The 24,424-nt window shown below is 41.1% G+C and overlaps 1 protein-coding gene across 10 annotated transcripts in view; it reads left to right on the top strand.

The window, feature by feature from the left end:
• The window catches only part of TBC1D1 (TBC1 domain family member 1), a 341,861-nt gene that overhangs the window by 157,073 nt on the left and 160,364 nt on the right, over nt 1-24,424 (top strand). For 3 of the 10 annotated variants that reach the window (XM_007496571.3, XM_007496576.3, XM_056802526.1), the window contains 6 exons: nt 6,098-6,226; nt 13,527-13,613; nt 16,841-17,121; nt 19,934-20,095; nt 20,710-20,829; nt 23,196-23,335. In XM_007496571.3, coding sequence (XP_007496633.1) covers nt 6,098-6,226; nt 13,527-13,613; nt 16,841-17,121; nt 19,934-20,095; nt 20,710-20,829; nt 23,196-23,335 — 919 coding nt within the window. The remainder of the gene's footprint in view (nt 1-6,097; nt 6,227-13,526; nt 13,614-16,840; nt 17,122-19,933; nt 20,096-20,709; nt 20,830-23,195; nt 23,336-24,424) is intronic. The other 7 variants (XM_007496575.3, XM_056802527.1, XM_007496572.3 and 4 more) reach the window with 6 other exon arrangements.

Raw genomic sequence — 24,424 nt, forward strand, 5'->3', positions numbered from 1 at the left:
TATCTTTATTATAGGGTTAAATATCTTTTAGTCCAATGCCCTTTTTATTATCCAATTTTTAAAGTTTTACTGATTTCTTTCTTTTTTGCACAGTAATATTCCTAGACTGTTATGACACCCCTGCCTGTTGAACTCTAGTAAGGGTAGGAGCGGTATGATGTCCTTTCTGTATTGGGATTGAGAGTTACCATTCAAATTACTTCAGAATTCACCTGCCTTTTAGGGTCATTTACATTGTTTGAGTCATTGTCCATATTGCATAAATAGAACCAAGCAATCTGTTTGTAAAGATCTTTCTCTGTTTTTCTGAAATCCTCCTATTTGCCATTTTTATGGTGAAATAATATTGTTATATCCATATATCACAGCATGTTCGCTCATTCCGCAGTCGATGGGCATCTGTTTTGTTCCCAGTGTTTGCTGCAACAAAAATGCTGCCAATAATGTTTTGGTGAATATGGGATGTTATTTTTGCCTTTGACCTCCTTGATATAGGGGCATAACAGTGAGATCAAAGGGCATATAAGTAGTTTAGTAACTTTTTTTCAAATAATTCCAAATTATCTTCCAGAGTGATTGAGCCAGTTCACGGTTTCTCTGAAGGTGCCTTATTCTACCCATCTTCTTGCTTCTTCTCTAACATTGGCTTTTCCCATCATCTATCATCTTTACTACTTTAATAGGCATGAATCTCACCACTGTTATGTAGAAATGAAGGCCCACAGATGTGGTGTGATTTGTTTGAGGCTCTACAGACACTAAAATCCAGATATAGAACTTGAACCCAATCCCTTTAGGAAGGAAATACGGAAAATATTCTGGATTTGGAAACCCAAGACTTGTATTGAAATCTTTCCTTTGTCATTTACTTCCTCTATGAAAAGCACGGGATCTAGTGTCAAAGGGCAATCCTACCCCTTGTGCTTACTGCTGGGGTGATCTTGGCCAAGTCAGTTCTTTTTTCTTGGCTTTGGTTTCCTTATCTGTAAAATTAAGGGGTGAATCTGGATGACTTCTTCGAGTTTCCTTCCAATCCTGAACTAAGATTGTTTGACTTTAAAGTGTTCTTTCCATGGCCAGACCCAGACTCTGGATCACTCCCTCCATCTTCTTCCTTTATCTCTTTTCACATAGAACAAAACTGGAGGGAATTCTAAGCCACGATGCCTGGGAAGACAGCAGATTTATTCCATAATCTCATCTGGGCCTTCTCTGTGGGACCATCCAGTTACTCCTTCCTCATTGGTTCCTTTAGACGTTTCCACAGCCCACAAGGCATTTCAGACCTCTTCTTAAGCTTCTCCTGTCACCCCCTCTCACGAAGATCTGGCCCCTTTAGACTTCATCCAAAAATAAATTGGGACCACCCCTACCAAGCTCTTTGTTCTGCCCTCTGTGTCTCACAGAACCGTCGCCATTCCCACTCTCTTCCTTCACTCTAGTCTCTGCGAGGCAGTCGGCTCCTTGTCTGGTGAGCCCCTCTCCATGAACCACGAGGCCCCCCTTCCTGTCACCGCCCCTAACCCCCCAGCCTGCAGGGTCTCCCTCCCTCCAGCTCCCCTCCCCACACCTCGCTGCCCTTCAGAGCCCTTCCTGGGTAGGCCGGGCCCCCTCCGCTGCCCTCGTCGCCTCCACCTCCTCTCCTCTCTCCCCTCGCAGTCTGCCGGCTCCCATAGTACCCCTCAGCCGCCCTGGTGTGGAAGACTCTGGGGACCAGGAATCAGGATGGAGGGGAAGTGATCGGGATGCGTGTAGGAAGAGAATGGCCCTGACGGGGTAAATGTAGAAGGAATCGCTGGCCCCCGGAGAAGGGATGAGAAAAGATGATCCTGGGATAAAGGGATTTCAGAGTCCTGGAAAACCAAAGCGGAACCCTCACGCCGGGCTAGATGAAGTCTGGATGCTAAGGTAGAGGATCAGGAAGGGAGGAGTCACGGCAGCATCAGCAGCCACGTCGGGGGCGCCTGTTGGTGAGCAGGAGCTGGGCCAAGAGGGAAGCTGCTAGCCAGTGCCAGAGTCCTCGAGGGGCAGGAGGAGGCCTTCTTGAATGGGGATGGCATGAGGAAGGTGTGCTGCCCCGGGACTCTTAGAGCACGGAGGACAACTGGAGGAGAGGCCAGCAAGGATTCTGGTGTGAATTTTGAGTGGCCCAACGGTGTTTTTATCCTTCCTCCTCCTTCTCACGGCAATGATGGGCTGCTTGTGGAGGGCCACAAAACCTTCAAGTTGCCATTCTTCCCCTTTAGAACCCAAGCGAGTGTTGGGGGAGTGAGGAGGAAACTCACGCATGTGGCATTCAAATTTCCTAGAAGGAGCACTATTTTCCTTACAATTCATAGCCTTTTTGTTGGTTTTCAAAAGGGTCATTTTTCTTTATGTTAAGTATGGTAGGTGCTTCTAGCCAAGTGAAATTTATTCTTTAGGCCTCAGATGATTTCTAGGAGGCTGCCTTTTTGGCCTCCTGAGGCCATTGGAGTCAGGCATTCCTGGGGGAATCCAGAGACCCTTATTGTCTGACAGAAAAAGAAACAAGTGTAGGATTTATATTGAACCCTACTTCTTTTTAATTTTTTTGTCTTTCAGCCAGTATTCCCTACAAATAGCAAAAGAATCTGTAGTACTTCTCTACAGCTGTTTTATGAAAACTCTTATTATGTATTTGAAAGCAACTAGACTATTTCAGCTTTGTGGGTAAAGAAAGTACATATTGGTATTGCATGGAATAAACCTTTGCCCCCGAGGCCCATTGGTGGGTAGTTTCCTTTTTCTCACTTCAGTAGTTTAAACTGGTAGTCTTCGATCTTTTTTTTTTCCTTTTTAATATTTTAGTAACTATTTCCATGTAAATAGTTTCCTTTCTATTTTATTTTATGCTTTCAAAATGATTATAGCAGCTAAGTGACAGTGCCAGGGAGATCTGAGTTCAAATTCAGATTTGGATACTTACTAGCTGTATGATCCTGGGCAAGCCACTTAACAACTCTTTTGCCTCAATCTCCTCATGTAGACAATGGGGCTAATAATAATAAATAGCACCAACTTCCCAGGATTGTTATGAGGGTCAAATGAGATGTTTGTGAAGTGCTTAGCACAGCACCTGGCACATAGAAGGTGCTATATAAATGTTAGCAATAGTGTTACTACAACCACCGCCACCGCCACCGCCAATGACCACAAGGAGTCTTGATAAAAAGATGATAAACCCCTCATCTTATGTACTTAGTGCTTTAGGATAGGATACAAAATAAAGAAGATAGAACTCTGAAATCAAACAGATAAAGACTAAAGGAAAATTGAACAAGGCATATTGTAGAATGAGAACAAAAGAGATTTACACAGACACACATACCTTTTTCTGTAGTATTTGTTTCTATGTCCTAGAGTAGGTCAATAAGCATTTATTGGGGGCTACTTTGTGCCGGGTGCCATGCTCTGTGCTAAGAATACTAAGATGGGTAAAAGACAGCTTTTCTCTCTTTCTTTCTCTCTCTCTCTCTCTCTCTCTCTCTCTCTCTCTCTCTCTCTCTCTCTCTCTCTGTGGCTCTCTCTCTCTCTCTCTCTCTCTCTTTCTTTCCCTCCTTCCCCCTTCCTTCCTCCCTTCTTCCCTCCCTCCCTCCCTCCCTCCCTCTCTCTCTCTCTTTCTTTCTTTCTCTCTTTCTTTCTTTCTCTCTTTCTCTCTCTTTCTCTCTCTCTCTCTCTCTCTCTCTCTCTCTCTCTCTCTCTCTCTCTCTCTCTCTCTCTCTCTCTCTCTTTCTTTTCCTTTCTTCTTTTTTGGAAGCACAGTTACAATTCCTTTGTAAGTGCACTAACTAGCTATCAGCCATCATTAATCCCATCCCTCAAGTATTAACCCACCAGTGTATTACAAAAGGATGGAGAAGTTAACTTAGCACATCTTATGATTCCACATACTATTTAACATTGTGCATACTTTAAAAAAGAGTTGCAGCCCCTGCTTTCAAGAAGGTCACTGGCTGGGGAGAGACAACCTGCAAACACAGATGTACAAATTCTATATGGGATAAATAGGCATAAGTAGCCAAGGGGCTTGGAAAGCCTTTCTGGAGAAGGTTGGTGTTGAGCTGGGATTGGAAGGAAGCAAGACGCCAGGAGATGAGGAGGGTTGGGTTCCAGGCTCTGAGGGCAGCCAGAGAAGATGCCCAGAGATGAGAAATAGAGCCTCTTGTGGGAGCTGCAGCAAGGAGAGTCCTGAAGAGTGCATGGAGGGGAGATCCTCTGTTGTTAGATTATGTTTTAATGACCTTTTTACTATTTTAGACCACGGGGATTTTTTTCAGACCTCCCATACTCTTCAACTGCGCCGTATCATTTAAAAATACTGACCATTCCTTCTCCCTTAACAGTCTTTCCTTCTTGGTCCCAGTGACGAAGACTCTGCTTTTCTGTTCCCCCTGCCCTACTTTTCAGTCACCTTTCTTCCTGCCCTCCTAAGTGTGTAGGCTCCCTATTTAGCTCTTTCCTTTTGGTTCAAGTGGGTGCCAATGAGGGCATTCATAGGGTGATGGCAGTGGGGATAGATAAAAGAGGATAGAGGAGAGATGTTATAGATAGGGAATTCACAAGGACTTGGTAATTGCACAGATGTGGGAGGTGAGGGAAAGGGAAGATGCAAAGCTAAAAACATGGAAAAATGGGTAAATGGTTCAGAGAAGGAGGTTGAGAGAAGAAGACAGGAGTAAAGCTTGTGATGTTAATAGGATAGATTTTCACTTTATTTAGGCAAGGCACATAGTGGTTTGAGGTACTTGTAAGGGTTATATATATATGGTTAGAATAGATTATTTAAGAATAGGGTCACCAGGAATTTAATCAATTCCAAAATGATTTTTTTTAGCAATTTATTTATAAAATATAGAAGGAATAAAGGTAAGAAAATCAGAGAGAGGATAGGGTAAGATATCTAGCTTAAGTACTAAGTATTTTGCTCCGGCCCCTGGCTCAACTCAGGGAGGACTAATTAGTCCTTAGCCAGAGGGACCTCAGCCTTGAGCCCCAAGGATCTGAGGATACAGGGAACCTCTCTCAAGAGGGTAGGTCTCTCCTGAGGCTAGTCCCTTCAGAAAATCCAGAAAAGGAGTCAATTTTTTTCACTCACCCCAGTGAGTGGTAATTCTAAAGAGGAAAAGTCCAAGAGCAGACTGAGATCTCAAGCTCGATCTCCTTCAAGATCGAGTTGAAAGTGAAAGACCTAAAGACCTCCTTCACAGGAAGTTTCTTGGCATTTTTAAAGACCATTTCTTTTTGTCACTTCCTGTGACTTCCTTCCATTTTACATGTACCAATTACAGCTAAAGCTTTGCTTAGGACTGCCTAGAGGTCAGACAGTCAATTCTGATTTGTCACCCACTATCACACATGTGGATCACAGACCTCCCCCACTCAAGTATTAGTGGGGTATATATGGTTTTGGTGATTAAATCTAAAAATGTGCAGGGGAGAGTTAATTTAATCTTCACACACTGGTGGGACATCTCAGCATAGCTATGTTCTAGGCAGTTGGAGATATGAGTGTAGACCTCAGTCTAGAGCCTGGACCAAAAATAGGTTTGGAAGTCATTTATATAGATGTGGTAACTTGTTTTAGGAATGTAAGTTTTAGGAGTATGGGTAGGGAAAAGTCACTTTCGCACACAAAACAAAAACAAAAACAACCTTAAAGTTAAGATGTTTTCTTAGAGAAGTCTAAAATGTTTACTTGGTTTATGGATAAGGAATATTAAGTTATGGTCAATGAAACTAACACATACGTTAAAAACTATAAAAGAAAAACCCTTTTGGAAAGAAAAATAAAAATTGAGAATGTAGTGTATAAGATGGTTGTATAATCAGTTTATCTTTGAAGATCTAATTAGCCAATGGACTTCTGTCCATAGTTTACCTAGTTTTCTTTTTCTTAAACCTAGTGGAATATCCAGAAAAATTTTTAAAGGAGAAATTATTTTCTGAGAAACATGAATTAAGCACAGTGAAGAATGCAGGTTGCCCTTCTTTGCTTTAGAATATCTAATTTGATAAAAAAAAAAGATCTACCCTAGAGGGGTATTTTTCTGTTATTTACTTTTCTCCCCATTTATAGACATCACAGATTTCAGCAGAGACTATTCGAAATGAATTGCCAACCAATGCTCCTCGGTTCAGGCTTGATATGCTGAAAAGTAAAGCAAAGAGATCATTGACAGAATCCCTAGAAAGCATATTGTCCCGGGTAAGTATGTTCATTTCAACTTATTGTTTGAATAAACAACTTTTTAGAGGGTGAACAAAAAGGATTGTTATGCTTTTATTTAGTTTAATTCATCATTTAAAAAAGGAAGTAAAAGCTACTTTGTGTTTAATAGTACTTATTCTGATTTTTTGGTCTCAGAATTTAAAAATGGTATTAATTGGACAACTCTTAAAGTGAGCATTATGTGAGAAGTTCTAGTCATCATAATGTAAGTGAAAATGACTTTGAAAATTGATGGGTACATTATATGTACTAGATCTGTACATTTTAAAAGATTTATGTGAAGCATTCCTGATGGTCATACTTCCAGGAACTATGAATTTTTCCTATTGTTTTCTCTTATTTATTTTTATTCTGAACTTAATAAACCCCAAATAAAATGAGTGTTTTCATATACAAAATAGAATAGAAAAATATTGTATGTTATACCTAAAGTCTCTAATATGTACAGTTACTTTTCTTTTTAAGTAGAGAAGTATAATTGTAGCTTTCAAAGCTATCCTCTTACTATCTGTTTTTCTTTCATTTCTTCTGTTTTCTTCTCTGAATGAAAAAAATCAAAGATCATTAGTGTTCTCTTCCTTTTTTCCTACCCTGTTTTTATCCTTCCCTCATCCTGTGCCCTCCCCTAGTAAAAAAGAAAAAAAGAAAATCCTTATAATAAAAATGCATAGTCAAGCAAAACAAATTTCCACATTGATTGTGTCTGAGAATGCTTCTTATCTTGCTTGTATCATGAATTTATTTCCTCTTTAGCAGTTTCATTGTCCTTTTGGATCATGGTTGACCATTTCACTGACGACAGTTCTTAAGTCTTTCAAAATTCTTTCTATAATGTTATTTGTAGAAATTGTTCTCCTAGGGGCAATGGATTGAGAGTCAAGCCTAGAGATGGAAGGCCCTGGGATCAAATGTGGCCTCAGAAACTTTCTGGTTGTGTGACCCTGGGCAAGTCACTTCACCCCAGTTGTCTAGTCCTAATTGCTCTTCTCTTGGAATCCATGCATTGTTTCTAAGAGAGAAGGCATGGGTTTAAAAAAAAAAAGGAAAGCAAGAAATCATTCTACTAATTCTCCTTGTTTCATTCTGTTGCATAGCCCTGATCATTGAAGTCAGATGGTCATAGATCTAGAGCTTGAAGGGTTCTTGAAGGTCCGGTTCAGCCCCCCATTTTACAGATGAGCACATTGAGGGTAGGGAATACAAGTGACTTGTCATGTAGGTTATTAGCAGCAGAGCTGAAATTCCCACTGGGTGCGAAGTTCACTGTGTTTTCTATCCTATTCCTGTGACTGAGAATTGTCAAAAGATCCCTCCAATTTCATTTCCTAAAACTACCACAAATCATCTTCCTCTCTCTTTTTTTTTAAAATTTAAACATTATTTTATTTGGTCGTTTTCATACATTGTTCATTGGAAACAAAGATCGTTTTCTTTTCCTCCCCTCCCCCCCCCCCCCCCCCCCGCCTTTCCCTCTCCCATAGCCGACGCATGATTCCACTGGTTATCGCATGTGTTCTTGACTCGAACCCATTTCCCTGTTGTTGGAATTTGCATTATAGTGTTCATTTAGAGTCTCTCCTCAGTATTATCTCCTCCAACCCTGTAGTCAAGCAGTTGTTTTTCATCTGTGTTTTTACTCCCACAGTTTATCCTCTGCTTGTGGGTAGTATTTTTTTTTAGATCCCTGCAGATTGTTCAGGGAAATTGCATTGACACTAATGGAGAAGTCCATCACCTTCCATTGTACCACAATGTATCAGTCTCTGTGTATAATGTTTTCCTGGTTCTGCTCCTCTCGCTCTGCATCACTTCCTGGAGGTTGTTCCAGTCTCCGTGGAATTCCTCCACTTTATATTCCTTTGAGCACAATAGTATTCCATCACCAACATATACCACAATTTGTTCAGCCATTCCCCAATTGATGGGCATCCCCTCATTTTCCAATTTTTTGCCACCACAAAGAGCGCAGCTATGAATATTCTTGTACAAGTCTTTTTGTCCATTATCTCTTTGGGGTACAAGCCCAGCAGTGCTATGGCTGGATCAAAGGGCAGACAGTCTTTTGTCGCCCTTTGGGCATAGTTCCAAATTGCCCTCCAGAATGGTTGGATCAATTCACAACTCCACCAGCAATGAATTAATGTCCCCACTTTGCCACATCCCCTCCAGCATTCATTACTTTGCATAGCTGTCATGTTAGCCAATCTGCTAGGTGTGAGGTGATACCTCAGAGTTGTTTTGATTTGCATCTCTCTGATTATAAGAGATGTAGAACACTTCTTCATGTGCTTGTTAATAGTTTTGATTTCTTTGGCTGAGAACTGCCTGTTCATGTCCCTTGCCCATTTGTCAATTGGAAAATGGCTTGATTTTTTGTACAATTGATTTAGTTCTTTATAAATTTGAGTAATAAACCTTTGTCAGAGGTTTTTATGAAGATTGTTTCCCAATTTGTTGCTATCCTTCTGATTTTAGTTACATTGGTTTTGTTTGTACAAAAACTTTTCAATTTGATGTAATCCAGATTATTTATTTTGCATTTTGTAACTATTTCTAATTCTTGCTTGGTTTTGAAGTATTTCCCTTCCCAAAGGTCTGACATGTATACTATTCTGTGTTCGCCTAATTTTCTTATAGTTTCCTTCTTTATGTTCAAGTCACTCACCCATTTTGAATTTATCTTGGTGTAGGGTGTGAGGTGTTGATCTAAGCCTAATCTTTCCCACACTGTCCTCCAATTTTCCCAGCAGTTTTTATGAAATAGTGGATTTTTGTCCCAAAAGCTGGGATCTTTGGGTTTGTCATATACTGTCTTGCTGAGGTTGCTTGCCCCCAGTCTATTCCACTGATCCTCCTTTCTGTCTCTTAGCCAGTACCAAATTGTTTTGATGACCGCTGCTTTGTAATATAGTCTGAGATCTGGGACTGCAAGACCCCCTTCCTTTGTATTTTTTTTCATTATTTCCCTGGATATCCTTGATCTTTTGTTCTTCCAAATGAACTTTGTTATGGTTTTTTCTAAATCAGTAAAAAAAATTTTTGGAAGTTCCATGGGTATGGCACTAAATAGATAGATGAGTTTGGGCAGGATGGTCATTTTTATTATATTGGCTCGTCCTACCCATGAGCAGTTAATGTTCTTCCAATTGTTCAAGTCTAGTTTTAGTTGTGTGGAGAGTGTTTTGTAGTTGTGTTCATATAGATCCTGTGTTTGTCTCGGGAGATAGATTCCTAAGTATTTTATTTTGTCTAGGGTAATTTTGAATGGGATTTCTCTTTCTAGTTCTTGCTGCTGAGCTGTGTTGGAATTATATAGAAAGGCTGATGACTTATGTGGGTTTATTTTGTATCCTGCAACTTTACTAAAGTTATTGATTATTTCGATTAGCTTTTTGGTTGAATCTCTAGGATTCTTTAAGTAGACCATCATGTCATCTGCAAAGAGCGATAATTTGGTCTCCTCCTTGCCTATTTTGATGCCTTCAATTTCTTTTTCTTCTCTAATTGCTACTGCTAGTGTTTCTAATACAATGTCAAATAATAGAGGTGATAATGGGCATCCTTGTTTCACTCCTGATCTTATTGGGAATGCGTCTAGTTTATCCCCATTGCAGATGATATTAGCTGATGGTTTTAGATATATACTGTTTATTATTTTTAGGAATGACCCTTCTATTCCTATGCTTTCTAGTGTTTTTAGTAGTAATGGGTGTTGTATTTTATCAAAGGCTTTTTCTGCATCTATTGAGATAATCATTTGGTTCTTATTGGTTTGCTTGTTGATGTGGTCAATTATGTGGATGGTTTTCCTAATGTTGAACCAGCCCTGCATCCCTGGTATGAATCCTACTTGATCATGGTGGATGACCCTTCTGATCACTTGCTGGAGTCTTTTTGCTAGTATCCTATTTAAGATTTTTGCATCTATATTCATTAGGGAGATTGGTCTATAATTTTCTTTCTCTGTTTTTGACCTGCCTGGTTTTGGAATCAGTACCCTGTTTGTGTCGTAAAAGGAGTTTGGTAGAACTCCCTCTTTGCTTATTATGTCAAATAGTTTGTATAGTATTGGGGTTGGTTGTCCTTTGAATGCTTGATAGAATTCGCTGGTGAATCCATCAGGCCCTGGGGATTTTTTCTTAGGAAGTTCTTTGATGGCCTGTTGGATTTCTTTTTCTGATATGGGATTATTTAAGAAAACTATTTCTTCTTCTGTTAGTCTAGGCAATTTATATTTTTGTAAATATTCATCCGTATCACCTAGGTTGGTATATTTATTGCCATATAGTTGGGCAAAGTAGTTTTTAATGATTGCCTTAATTTCCTCTTCATTGGAGGTGAGATCCCCCTTCTCATCCTTGATGCTGTTAATTTGCCTTTCTTCTTTCCTTTTTTTAATTAAATTAACCAGTACTTTGTCTATTTTGTCTGTTTTTTCAAAGTACCAACTTCTAGTCTTGTTTATTAGCTCAATAGTTCTGTCACTTTCTATTCCTCTCTCTTTATAACGATTATTTTCAAAGAAAGACGTCCCCTGAATTGCTAAGCACACGCTTACACAAGTGGCTCTCAGGGTGTCTGGCTCCACGGCTTCTGGCGTCCTAGGCTCACAGGGAGGGCCGGCGGCGTTTGGCCGGAGGAGGATGGATTTTTTGGCCACAGCGCGTCCTCGCCGTGTTGTGAGAGGCCGAGGGATGCGGGGTCCTTGTGGAACAGCCGGCCTCTGAGGAGGGCAGAGGCAGGGCTGGCTTTGGGCCTTGGGCCCGAGGCAGGTTTGGTGGAGGGAGGAGAGGAGGGCCCAGTGGTAGGGCCTGCCATCATGGAGAGGCTGCATAAAAGAAGGGGATGCCGGCGAGGAGCGGGCTGCTGTGCTAATACAGACGAGGAGTGATGAGGGTCCTAAGGATGCTGGGCTCCCTAGAGAGCATGGACTGCGCTGGCCAGAGGAAGGATAAAGATCAGTCAGGAATCTAGAGGGACTCACGCTTGTGGAAAGGAGGAATCAGAAGAAAGCTGGACACCAGCAGAATGGGAAGGGCCGGGAGTGCAAAGAAGGCGGTGTTTCCGCGCCCCTTTCTGTACCTCGCCTGGAGCCCTCTTCTCTGCACTCATCGCGGAATTCTGATCTGTGCTTAGTGTTTTCTGAGGACAGGCCGCTGGGTGGTCTGATGGACCTGTGTTCTAGGCTTTGCTTCATGAAGATCCGAGTTTGAGTCCTGTCAATAGTGACTAGCTAGAGAGGCATCGCAGCGTCAGCCTGTCCCCAAACAAGGAGTTCTCTTTCAGCCCATCTCCTTCAAATCTCACTGTTGTTGGCGCCGCCCCTTCGTGTGGGGAGCTAGAGAGATGCCGCATACCACATACCGGTGGAGATGGCCGCGAGGCTGGCGTCGAGGAGAGACAGAAGGGCCGAGTGAGGGAGCCTGCAGGAGCCAAGAAAGGCAGAGGTCCCCGCGCTCCCCTCTCCGGGGAGACAAACTAGAGGGGACTGGCTCTCGGTTTAGAGGGTGAACTGCAAAACACTTCAAAAACTTTAAAGCAGTATGTTCATGCCAACGAGGTGTGTGTGCGTAAACCTATGTGAATATACACCACTGAATTCTACGAGAGAGACCGGGCCAGCGGCAGAGAGCGCACACTAGCTGGGATTTATCCGGCAGGCCTTGCGCCTTCTCTGCCAGATAGGGCGCTCGGCCATGATGAGGGCGAGGTGAAGCGGCAGAGAGAGACAGACCCGAGGCCCTTCTCAAGGGATTTCCCCCTCCCCCCTTTCCTGTTCAAGTATGTGTTTGTTTGGACTTGAAGTTAACATGATGTAAGAAAAAGGGTTCTGACGGAGCACTTCGAAAATTCATCACGGGGCAACTGGGTGGCCGGGTGGATTGAGAGCCAGGACTGGGGTGAGGAGGACCTCCATTCAAATGTGGCCTCAGACACTTCCTAGCGGGGTGACCCTGGCTGGGCAAGGCACTTGACCCATCGCCTAGCCCTTTCTGCTCTTTCGCCCTAAAACCATACACAGTATTGATTCTAAGATGGAAGTCGAGGGTTTAAAGAGAAAAGAAAATTGATTTCAACGGTTATTCTACTCAAATGAAGTATTCTTGAAAACGACTTTTCCTAGTTGGAAACTCAAAAAGCCCCCAAACAACCACCACATCCCCCTACAACTTAAGTTGTAAGCTAATAGCATTTTAAATCAAATACATTCTTTCATTGATCCACTATTCACAAAATGGTTTCAAGGGAGCACGTGGTGGAATTGCAGCACCCTGTTTTTTTCTCTTTGATTTTGTGATGCCACCTCTGAGGTCTGTCCAACAAACACGCATGAGTATGCACTGTGGGAAAAGGCCTGCCTGTGCTCTGCTCTGAAGGGGAGTGGGAGGGACGCAAAGATGAATGAGACAGCTGGGCCGCTCTTGAGGGGGGGACACAAGATATGTAGCCATAATCCAAAGTACGGTGCGACAAGCTCATAAGAAAAGTACACAGAGAGTGCTTATTTCTTAAAATTAAAGTATTTTTACAACTAATTTTGTTTTGTAGCTGTCCAGAACCAGGGTTGGGAGGGGCTAAGAGTCCTCAGGGAGCTGTCCAGTGTGTAAAACACCCAAATCTGTCTTTAGATCTATTTGGTTTTGTTTTTGTTTTTAAACCTTTACCTCCGTCTTAGAATCATTACACTGTGTTTGTTCTAAGGCAGAGGAGCAGTAAGGGCTAGGCAATGGGGGTTAAATGACTTGTCCAGGATCACATGGCTAGGAAGAGTTTGAGGTTTCAATCCATTCTTAAGATTTGTGATGCAAAGAAGACAGTATTTCAGTGGAAAGTTTGTAAGTTGCTTTTCTCTCTCTTATCTTGACTAATCGTATTGACTCATGGTAGGATTCCTTTCTCTGCTTAGTGTTTTTTGATGAGAGGTAGCTAGGTGACCTGATGGATAGAATGCTAGACCATGAAGATCTGAGTTTGAATCTTGCCAATACTTATTAGTTATGTATAACACCAGGAGAGTAACTTATCTTTTCTCAATCTCAGCCTCTTCAACTCCCTACTTCACAGGGTTGTTAAAGGATCAAAAAAAGCACTTTGAAAACTTTAAAGTGATACAGAAATGCTAATATTGTTGTGATCACTCATTATGCTAATTGGCAAAAATGGGATGTGTATATTTTTCAAGGATTGTTCCATTGAAACAAAGTGATTTTGAATAGTTTTTTTTTTTTTGAGAAAGACTTGCAGGATCATAATTCTATTGCTTTTCTTCTTGTAGGGGAGTAAAGGCAAAGGGTTGCCAGAACAATCTGGGAGTGTGGATCTGGACAGCTCTGTGTCGAGTACATTCAGTAACACCAGTAAAGTAAGCAAGTTTCCACATTTAAAAGTAATGAACAAATATTTACTGTGTACTTACTTACAACCTCCAAGTTGAGGCACTCTGCTATGGGTTGCCCTTTTTTTTTTAAAGTTGCTGATAAAACGTCAAACTTTCAGAATTCTTAACCAGGTAGAATGATAGCATTAGGCTTCTGAAAACTTGGACATTAAAAACAGATGGTTATGCCCTCCACAAGCAAACAAATGAGATCACAGGTTTAGAGAATCCAGATCTAATCAGCAGATGGTAGTGATGTATTCCTCCTACTTTATTACCTCTGAAAATAACTGGGAATCCTCAAAAAAGGAGGTGTGAATTCCTATGAATGCCTTACCGCAGTTCATTGCATTAAATATTCTGACTGTCATCACGGATCATAATTAACATTAAAGAGCAAAAAATAAAACCCTCAAAAAACATTAAATAGCAAATAAAGTCAAAGTCCCAGCTTAGCCCAAGGCATCTGCTGCCAATGGCATTGTGATTGCAGACAAACTATTGCATCTGGTAGATTTGCAACTCTCCTCTTCCACCTTGTAGCCCACTTCCTCTGGCTGCTCACCTCTCTGCCTGGCCTGTTGTGCCTCCCAGGTTCTCGAGGTGTATTTGGAACCTGGGTCGTCCCATTCAGTTTTTCTCTTGTAAAGTTAAATGTGAGTGACTGTGGTGGAATTGAAGATTCTGCCTATTAAGTCTGGTGCTGCCTTTACTGTTGGGTACAAGAGAAGTCTTCTGCCCTCACAGGGACTATTACATGTTCTCCTAGGTTGGATGCTGTCCCAGGGTACCCGTTGGGCTGGTTAATTTTATGCCTTCTGACCATGCAGATGATGGCAATATCCTGGGCTGAAGTCTAGTGAAGCATAGATTAATGGCCATGAATTGAAGGCAGTGAACCTTAGAGGAAACCTCCTTCCATTCTTTTTCCAACTCTGAATTTAGAAATGTGTGAAAGAATTGTCTTTTGGCTATTCTAAGGGAGAAATTCACTTGTCTTTTTTTTCTACAAGCCACTTTTTGTGTGCTTTGGGATTTTCTTTTTATCTTTTCTGTTTTGCATGCCAGAAGATTTATATGCAGCTGGAAAGATAGTAAGAACTCTTTTATGTAGCTGAGTCCTTTTTAAACAGGTCACCTGGAAGTCATTGCTGCAAAGAACCTGTCCTTCTCAATGCCTTATTTGATATGGAAAATGAGGTTTTTGTGAGGACTCATTTGTTTTGATTAATATTTTTTCTTAAAGTTAAATAGTAATTAGATTAGATGAACCTAATGGTTTTTTGGTTTAGATCCTGCCGTAGACACTAACTGTGAGCCTCCAGCATGTTCCTTAACCTCAGTTTATTTGTAAAATAGGGAATGATATAAGCCCTTACCTCAAATAAAATAATGTCATAGTATGTTTTAGTTTTTTAATTTGTTTATACAACCCTTAAAGTAGCATATAAAGGTTAACACTATAAAAACCTTTTATCTTCTGTTTTAGAATCAACACTAAGTATTGTTCCAAGGCAGAAGAGCAATAAGGGGTAGGCAGTGGGGGTGAAGTGATTTACCCAGGATCCCACAGCTGAGGCCAGGTTTGAACCCAGGCTCTCCTGTCTCTGGGCCTGGCTGCCCCTTGGCTGTAGCATTTTAAAAATTATCTTAAATGAGAAGTTTCTTTGAAGCACAGACTGTTCCAATGGCATATTTGTAAAAAGCTTTTAAAAATAGAGGAAGAAAAGCCTTTCTTGAGGGTCTAGAGTCGTTCATGAAGCAAAAGTAACGTGTCCTTAGATGATGAGAATGCTAGAATGGGAGGTGTAGATTTTCTTTTCCATCATGAGGATAAATGTCATCTTTTCCAAATGGCTCAAAAGTAATTTCCTTAAATCTTCAGTGGAACTTGAACTTCCTGGTCAGCCCCTCCACTCCTTTCTGCCTCTGGCTCATTCTTCCCAGCTGGTTCAGGGAGGATGTTCATGGGGTTTGGTTGCATGAGGTAGTGGTTTTTAACACCTTAATTTTGAATTATATGTAATTTAAAAAACATGTAACATATATGAATCACATATATGGATATATAATTATGCTATATATGAAAATATAATTATATATGTGACTATAATTAAATATTATTATTATTATCAGAAAAGACTTGATCACCTACTTCTTAATTTGGGTGCCTGCTCTGTCTCCACTGGAGGATAGGAAGAATACAAGATAGATGGGCTCTCATAATTGAATTCTAAATTTGTATATCAGCCCCAAACTAATCAGTGCTTATTAAATTGAACTGAACCTCCAGGCATGGGTACAACATTACAGTATTTCAACTTCTAGAGCAGTGGTTGACTTAGAAAAAACACTTATTAACATTAGCTATGTTTTATTGTAGTTTTATTTATTTTGTCAAATATTTCCCAATTATATTTTAATTTGATTAAAATTAAACTAATGTTTAGCACCTCTAGTTTAGGAGATGATTTAACTCTAAGGAACATAGCTTGATAATTGGTTTAAAACAGTGGGGTTTCTTTGTAAAATAACTTCCTCTATATCATCATCAAAGATCTAAATTATTTACAGCATGAATCATCTGTATAGCATGATATTCCTTTTATAAAGCTTTGTATAGAACCCCCTGTCCTTCAGTTCATGGACAGTAAGCTGGATTTCTAACTAGTAGGATATTCCCTTATTTTGGGGGGTGGAGGGTAAGATGAAGAGCGTCATTTGGTATGACCAGAGTTGTTGGTTTTTTTTTTTTCATTTTGTCTAGACTTGTGATTTTTTTAGGTCTTAGATGTTCCTAAGTGAAAAAACTCCCTCCCTTAATCTGACTCACAAAAGTTCTTGCCCTTAAAAGTACCTAAGGAGAGGGGACCCCTGGGGGGATTCCATGGATAGAGGGCCAGGCCTAGAGATGGGAGGCTGGGTTCCAGGGTAGCCTCAGACACTTCCTAGTGGGGTGGTTCTGGGCAAGTCCCTTAACCCCCATTGCCTAGCCCTGACCACTCTTCTGCCTCGGAATCAATACTTAGTACTGACTCTAGGATGGAAAGTGTAAGGGTGTAAATAAAAAACCAGGATTTACACCCGAGTCTCCATCCCCGAGTGCAGCCTCTTTCTTAGTGAGGTTGAAGATGTTGATCCACATGCTGACGTGGATGAATTCTTATTGGATCAGAGCTGATAAACTTGGGATGCTTTTGTTTTGCTGCTAGGAGTTGTCAATGGGGGAAAAGGAGCTGCCAGCCCTCCCAGAAGGTTCTTGCCCGCCCCCGGGGTCCTTAGATGACCTCTCCAGCACCTCGGGGAGCCCGCTGCCCGAGGAGGCCGCCCCGCCATCCCCGCGGCAGGAGTTCAGGAGGCGAGCGAACACACTGAGCCACTACCCTGTGGAAGGCCAGAAGCCCCCGGAGCCGCCCGAGGCGTCGCCCGGCCTTCCGCAAAGGAAACTTATGAGGTATCACTCAGTGAGCACAGAGACTCCTCATGAGCGAAAGTAAGATTTCTTTAAAAGCATCACGTTATTGTATAACTAGCTGGGCCACAACTGTGGACCGGCTCTGTGGATTGCAGGTATGTGCGTGGAGGGAGAGAGCCATTGGGGGCAGGCTAGGCCCCTCCTGCTGGCCTGGCTCTGCAGTCAGAGGGCCCGAGGCAGGCTAGGCCCCTCCTGCTGGCCTGGCTCTGCAGTCAGAGGGCCCGAGGCAGGCTAGGCCCCTCCGTGCTGGCCTGGCTCTGCAGTCAGAGGGCCCGAGGCAGGCTAGGCCCCTCCGTGCTGGCCTGGCTCTGCAGTCAGAGGGCCCGAGGCAGGCTAGGCCCCTCCTGCTGGCCTGGCTCTGCAGTCAGAGGGCCCGAGGCAGGCTAGGCCCCTCCTGCTGGCCTGGCTCTGCAGTCAGAGGGCCCGAGGCAGGCTAGGCCCCTCCTGCTGGCCTGGCTCTGCAGTCAGAGGGCCTCGGTGAGATTCTGGGACATGGGACGAGGCCTTTCACCACCAGGACCTCTGTGTCTCCATTGACAAAGTGAGGGCCTTAGACACGATGGCTTCTTAGGTCCTTTGCAACTCTACATCCAGGATCTCGTAAAATGATAGAATCACCTTCTCTGCCCCTTCTCCTAGGGAAAATGTGACCAAGCAGTGCTCTACATCTGCCCTAGAAGGACCAGAATTAGAAGAGGAATTTGAAAGACCAAACTATATCAGTGGATAAAGTTCCTTTTAAAAAATACATTAGGTGGGGGAGGGGAGGGAGAGGTGGGCAGCTAGATGACTGATTGGATAGAGAGCCACACCTAGGGACAGGGAAGTCCTTGGGTTCAAATCTGGCCTCAGACACTTTCTTGCTGGGTGACCTTGGACAAGTCACATTACCCCCATTCCCAACCCTTACTTTTCTTCTGCCTTAGAACCAATATACTACATTGATTCTAAGATGCAAGGTAAGGGTTCAAAAAAAAAAAACACTAGACAAAGAAATAGATATAGTAGGATGAAAATTTTATTTTAAAGTAAAATTATAATAACTTTTTTTGTATCCTTAATCTTCTACTATTAAATATATAAATTTTGAGGAGGCACTCAGACAGGGAGAGAGGAAAAAGTAGAGTGAATGTTAGAAAACACCCATTCTTTTTTTATTATTTTGCATTTCTTGTTCCCTGGAGAGACCCACCAAATCATTAGGTAATTGGTTCTTTGTGCCTCATTAGGCAAGGAGATGGACTCTTCATGTGGTGTGTGCCAATCTGTATGAGACTGAGAGAATTTCCCAGTACTTGGTCCCAGGCTGCCTGGTGGAGGGGAAGGCAGCATTGGCTTGGGAGTGGGAAGGTCTCGCTCTCGTCCCTCAACTAGCCGTGAAACCTGGGGCTTGGCATGTCCCCCATGGGCCTTATTTTGTCCATCTTTACACTGACCAAGTTCAACTAAGTGAAAGGATTCTAGATTTAGAGCTTGCGGGGACCTGGAAAGCATCTTATCTCACCCCTTCATTTTGCATTTAAGAAGTCTGAAGCCACCGTATAAGGAATAAATTACAGAGAAATTACAGAGCTGGGTCTTGTTCATGTTGTCCTGTCTCTCCTTGCCCATATTAGTGCAGGAAAAAAAAAAGAATCAGTACAGCTTGGCTAATCTCTTAAGGTCCTTCTGGGCCTAAAATGGTATAATTCTCTCAAGATTAGTATTTTTTCCCTCCAGTAAAGTTCCTAGGAGGCAGAAAAGATATCTTTAATTGTGATAAAGATGGGAAACAAAAGGAAATGTCGTGGCTGTTCTCCCTGTCCTCCTAGCGTCCTCTGATGTTTTGGCTCCAAGTAGGCTAGTATCCTAGGATAATTGGTGGGAAAGGCTTTTGAAAGTCTAGTTAAAAAAAGTCCCAACACATTCCTCATGTTCTAAAGCTGTGTGAATCAGTCACTCACTCATTGGATCTGTGTTCCTTTAACTGGCAGGAAGAGAACAACAAATAGGATGCTGAGATGTGGATGTAGTCATCTTGGGGAATCCATGCAAACATGGTTTATTTACTCAAGAATATTGCAATTGACAAGAATTAGTCATGTTTAAAAGCCTTACCTTTCCCAGTTTCATTCTCGTTAGTTTCCCATCAGTTTTGGTGATTTTACAAAATAACTGTACTCCTAGAAGTTAGGAGGGTTTTCAGAAGCGTGTGCGAATGTGTAACCTGGCCCGAAGCCTTATAGAGTTCTGTCCTCCCTTCCCTCCAAGCCTGCCCATAAATAGCCTGCCCTTCCTTATTGTACCACCTGCTTCATCCCACACCCCCTCTTGTTTCTAGCTTTCCCAGGGATTATGGAAACATTCTCTTTGGCAGACTTCTGGCTCTCTTTCCAGACCTGCTGTTTACACGCAGGCTCAAGATGGTAGGATCGCTGTACCTGTGCCAGCACATTTTCCCCTGGCAGAACGCAGTGTAATCATGGCATGTGCTTGTCTTAGGTGACGAGGGCTGTCAGGATAGGTGGCATTCAGGAGAGCGGAGCTCATTCTGCCTTTCGTCTTCCTCCTGAACGCCTCTACCTTCTGATTTAGCAGGGTGACTGGACAGGGAGCCCCTCATTTTCTAGGGGACTGTCTGAAAGATTGCTGAGGGCTCATCCACTTCTAGAAAGGAGAATCCAGAATGGCCCAAACCTGAATTTGAGCACAAGTTGTGTTGCAACAATGAGATGGAAAGACTCTCACCTGTTTTCTTCATTTTGTGTTCTTTTGTCCTTCCGATGTACTCTTTCCCTTTCTCTCTCTCTCCCTCCCTCCCGTACTTTCTCTCTGTTTACTTGCTGTCTAGCTTGAACCCACCTGTTGATGAGTCTAAAAGTCGCTCAGGTCAGTCTTCGACTCCTGCTCTCCCACCTCATCGTCTTAATCCCTCAGCCTCCTCACCAAATTTTTTTAAATACCTAAAACATAATTCAAGTGGAGAACAAGGTGGGAATGCTGTGTCAAAGAGGTGAGAGCACCTTTGTGATTGTTTCATTGCCTTTGTCTGGATTAAACCTAAAGAGAGGTGATGTGTTGCTAAGTGGAAGGAATGACTATCTCAGAATCCCCAGGAGCCATGTTTTCATTGCATTTCAGTCTGTTTTTATGGGTAATAGGTTTTTAAAAAATTAATTGGGTTTTAATTTTTAATTAAACAATAAGAAGTTTTAGAAATAGTTCTAATCTCAAATAGTTCTAAAAAATAGTTTGCCATATTTTTCCATTCCGCCTAATAATGACAATTAATTAACCTCCTGTCGGTACTGGAATTTATACTTCCTGAGAGACTTCCTGGTATTAGGATGACTTTAATATTTTCCCATTTAAAAAGATATAAATGAGGGATGGGCTAATAGCATGTATTTCATTATCTCATGAATCCCACTTATTCACAATTGAACTTTTTCAACTAAAAACTTTTTAAAAAGATGAGATTGGTAAAGTTTTCATTTTCTTGCTTGTTTTACTCTTGCTGAAATTGGAGCTCAAATGCTTTTCTCTTATTTTGAAGCTTGTATTTTTTATGCTTTGTATATTTACATTTCCTTATCCTAAACTTTACTTTTTCAACTGAACTCTTAGCATCTCCTATCGTAGTGCCCTGCGGAAAAAACTTCATTCTTCTTCCTCTGTGCCAAATTTTCTAAAATTTTTGGCTCCTGTAGATGAAAATAACACCTCTGACTTTAGGAGCACAAAAAGGTAGGGCTCTATCTATAGCTATCAAGGCTGGATATTTTAAGCATTTAATGATTTTTATTTATTTATTATATATGCCATTTGGGGGGGTAGTTACTCTTTTGATATTTTAGTGCAGCTAAACCTCTCATAGCAAGTATTCTGTGTTTTTCTTTTCAGGATTGATTTTTAAAATAAATTATACACACATTTGAGCACTTCTGCCAAGCTAGTATCATCTCAGTGCCAAAGCCACAGTTTATTCTTGTATTGTTGTTATAAAATGGCCCAAAAGGTTGTTCAGCCCTTTGGTAATGTTCTTGGACAGTGAACTTTAGGCTATCTTTCTACTGGCTTCTTACTATGTAGTGTATCCAAAAATTACCGATGAATGCTTCGTCTTTGTTGAATGATAAACCCCCTAATTCCAATTCAATAACAATCCATCTGAGACTTATTAAGCACCCATTTATGCAAGGCATTGTGCTAGGTCTGGGGATGCAAAGCCTGGAGAAACAAAACCATGTCCTCCCTGCCCTTGGTGAGCCATAGAGAAAAGCTGGCATGTTGGGGTACAAGGCACCATGTGATAAAGACCAAAGTACATTGAAGACAAGTCTGAGGAAGAAGACAGCTCTATTAACTAGGGGAAGCAGGGGAAGGTTTGTAGAGGAGATGGCATATGAGCTGGTTTTTGTGGAGACTCAGGTGAAGGATTGAGTTCTAAGCATTTGGGAGAGCCTGTGTGAATGAATATGCATGGAGGAAGCAGAGTTCAGGATAAGATCAGGGAATCCCTAGCAGTCCAGTTTTGACTTGAAGGTAAAATTTGTGAAGGGTGGAAACTGAAATGCAGCTCCTAGCATGGGGCCTTACATATGGTTAGTGCTTAATAAATGTTTGTTGAACTGAGTAATACAAAATGAATTTAGACAAGTAGGTTGGAACTAAATTGTGGCAGGCCCTGAATGCCAAGCTACGAAGTTTGCGTTATCCCTTACATGATAAGGAGCTACCAAAGAGTTTTGAGCAAAGAAATACCATGCTTAGACTTGAGCACTGGGAAGATTATTTTAGTAGCTGAGAGAAGTTTGAATCATAGAAGGAAGAAGCTCAAAGCAGGGAAACTAGTAAGCCTATAAGTAATAACCTGCTAAGAGAGGTCCTGAGGACTTGCTTGAACTCTGGAATAGAAAAGAATGGCCTAAGTTACTATGGAACTGGAATTTGGTAATGATTGGGATGGGGAAGAGTGGTGAAAAAAGAAATGATTTGGAGGTTTTTTCAGCAAGGTTTACTGGGCTAATTGTGGTGCCATCCTCAGAAACAGGAAAGTTGGTAGGAGGAATAGGTTTTGTTAAAAAAAAAAGATGAGTTAAGCTCTGGTCCTCCAAAGATACTTAAGAAACCGATAGGGCATTCAAGTTGAAATATCCAGCAGGTAGTTGGACATATTGGTTTATAGGGCTAAGATATTTACAAATTTGAGGTTTATTTGGGTAAAGGTACCACTTGAAATGAGAGGAGTAAATGAGATAGTCTAGAGAGAAACTAATATAATTATCTACATAGGAAGAAAAATTTTAAAACATGATTTATTTCTTAGGCAGCTAGGTGGCACCCTGGATAGAACGCTGGGCCTGGAGTCAGTAAAATTCATCTTCCTAAGTTCAAATCTGGCCTTAGATACTTACTAGTTTTGGGACCCTGGACAAGTCACTTAATCCTGTTTGCCTCATTTCCTCATCTATAAAATTAGTTGGAGAAGGAAATGACAAACTCTGCCAGTATCTTTCCCAAGAAAATCCCAAAATGAAGTCACAAAGAATCAGACACAACTGAAATGACTGAACATTATTTCTTCATTTTAAAAAGTCTCTCGGTGGTCATTGTTATAATTTTAATTCAGGTGTTAAAATATTCATGCAAACATCAAGCATTTATAAAAGCTTTATTCTATGACTTTGTACTGAATGATATTCTATAAATAAACAGATGTTTCATAATTGTACTGTTCATAACAAAGCACCTTGATATTACTGTGTAGGAAACACATAACAAATAGAAGTTTGAATAACTGTTTTTTGAGAGCTTTCACTTCTCCAGAATGTCATTGGGAAGAGCAAGTTTTAACTGTATTTGGCATTTTTTTGCAATCAAAGTAATTTGGGTAGGAATGGTAGCCCTTACCAGGAAAAAGAGTTTTTAGGAGAGCAATTTATCATTCCTTTGATGGTCCATTTCCATTATAAACATGTCTTACCTTTAATGAATCCTGATTAACTTGTATATTTACATACAAGGAGAATTTATAATTTAGAGGTTTTTAAAAAACCTCACAATCTTAATTTCTAGTATTTAATCACAAATCAATTATACTATAATTATAGGGACTTTGAATCGAAAACACACCACCATGATAGTAACAATGAGAGCCCTTTGAAGACCCGCCGGCATTCATGGAGGCAACAGATCTTCCTTCGAGTGGCAACTCCACAGAAAGGGTGTGATTCTCCTAGTAGATTTGAAGGTAAGACCCACCAGGGGAGTGGAAAGGACATACTATTTTAAGTTTAATGTTTAATTAAATGTATTTGCTTTCTAGCGCTGAGCTTCACATGGAAACAGGTGAGACACCTTTCCAAAACCATCCTCAAGTTTTAGGTTTCAATTCTGAGCCTTCAGGAAATTTAGCAAATATTAAATAAATATTTGTTATTGGAGAAGCATTGTGGTGGGACATTTTCTGATGGCAAGGATTAGCAACCTGTAGAGTATATATGCAGGTTGAATTTTAGTGCTCACTATCACCCCATCTTCTTTGCCTACTAAAAAATGATTGATACCTTTAAGACGTTGGACAAATTGCTCTACCTCATTGGGCCTCCCTTTTCCTTAATATAAAATGAGAGAGTAGGTTTAGATGACTTCCTTTTAGCTCTAGATCTGTGAGACTAGTGAAAAATCACCTCTCATTTATTCCTGAGAAAATTGGCAGCTAACATAGTCATCTCCTGATGTTTCTGAGGATCAGAAGTCAACAAGGTCTTTTCCTGACCTCCAGACTTTTCTAAGAGCACAGGCTGGTTTCTCTTTCCTCAGAGGCTAAGAGATGGAAAGGACCTCAGAGGCCAGTTTGTCTAGCATTATTAGCTGTGTCCTGTCATTGGCTCCTATGTCTTTTTTTTTTTTTACAAATGAAGACTATAATGCATTTTTGTTGAGTGTATTTGTTAGATTTAGCTATTAGTGTGAAGATGAATTTTAAGCAGTAAAGTTCTTGTGTTTGGGAGTTAAGAATTATTTATACCCCTTGAGAATACAAACTTTAGAAATAAAGTACACTCATTGTGATTTTGAAATTTAGGAATATGGCAATTTCCTCCTTTTATAATAATTCTTTTTGAATTTACATCTTCAAAATAATTAATAAAAGAACTTTGTTATTACATATCTGGTACCTGGAAACAATCTGTTCTTTGTAGAGTTGGCTACTTACCTTGAAGGTGATGTTGGATAAATCCTCGAACCTCCCTGGGCCTCAGATCATCATCTCCAAAATGAGGGATTTAAATAGATGGCCTGGAAGGACTTGATTTATACAGACCTTAGCTCAAAT

Source organism: Monodelphis domestica, chromosome 6 (assembly GCF_027887165.1).
Source record: "Monodelphis domestica isolate mMonDom1 chromosome 6, mMonDom1.pri, whole genome shotgun sequence".
Lineage (NCBI taxonomy): Eukaryota > Metazoa > Chordata > Mammalia > Didelphimorphia > Didelphidae > Monodelphis > Monodelphis domestica.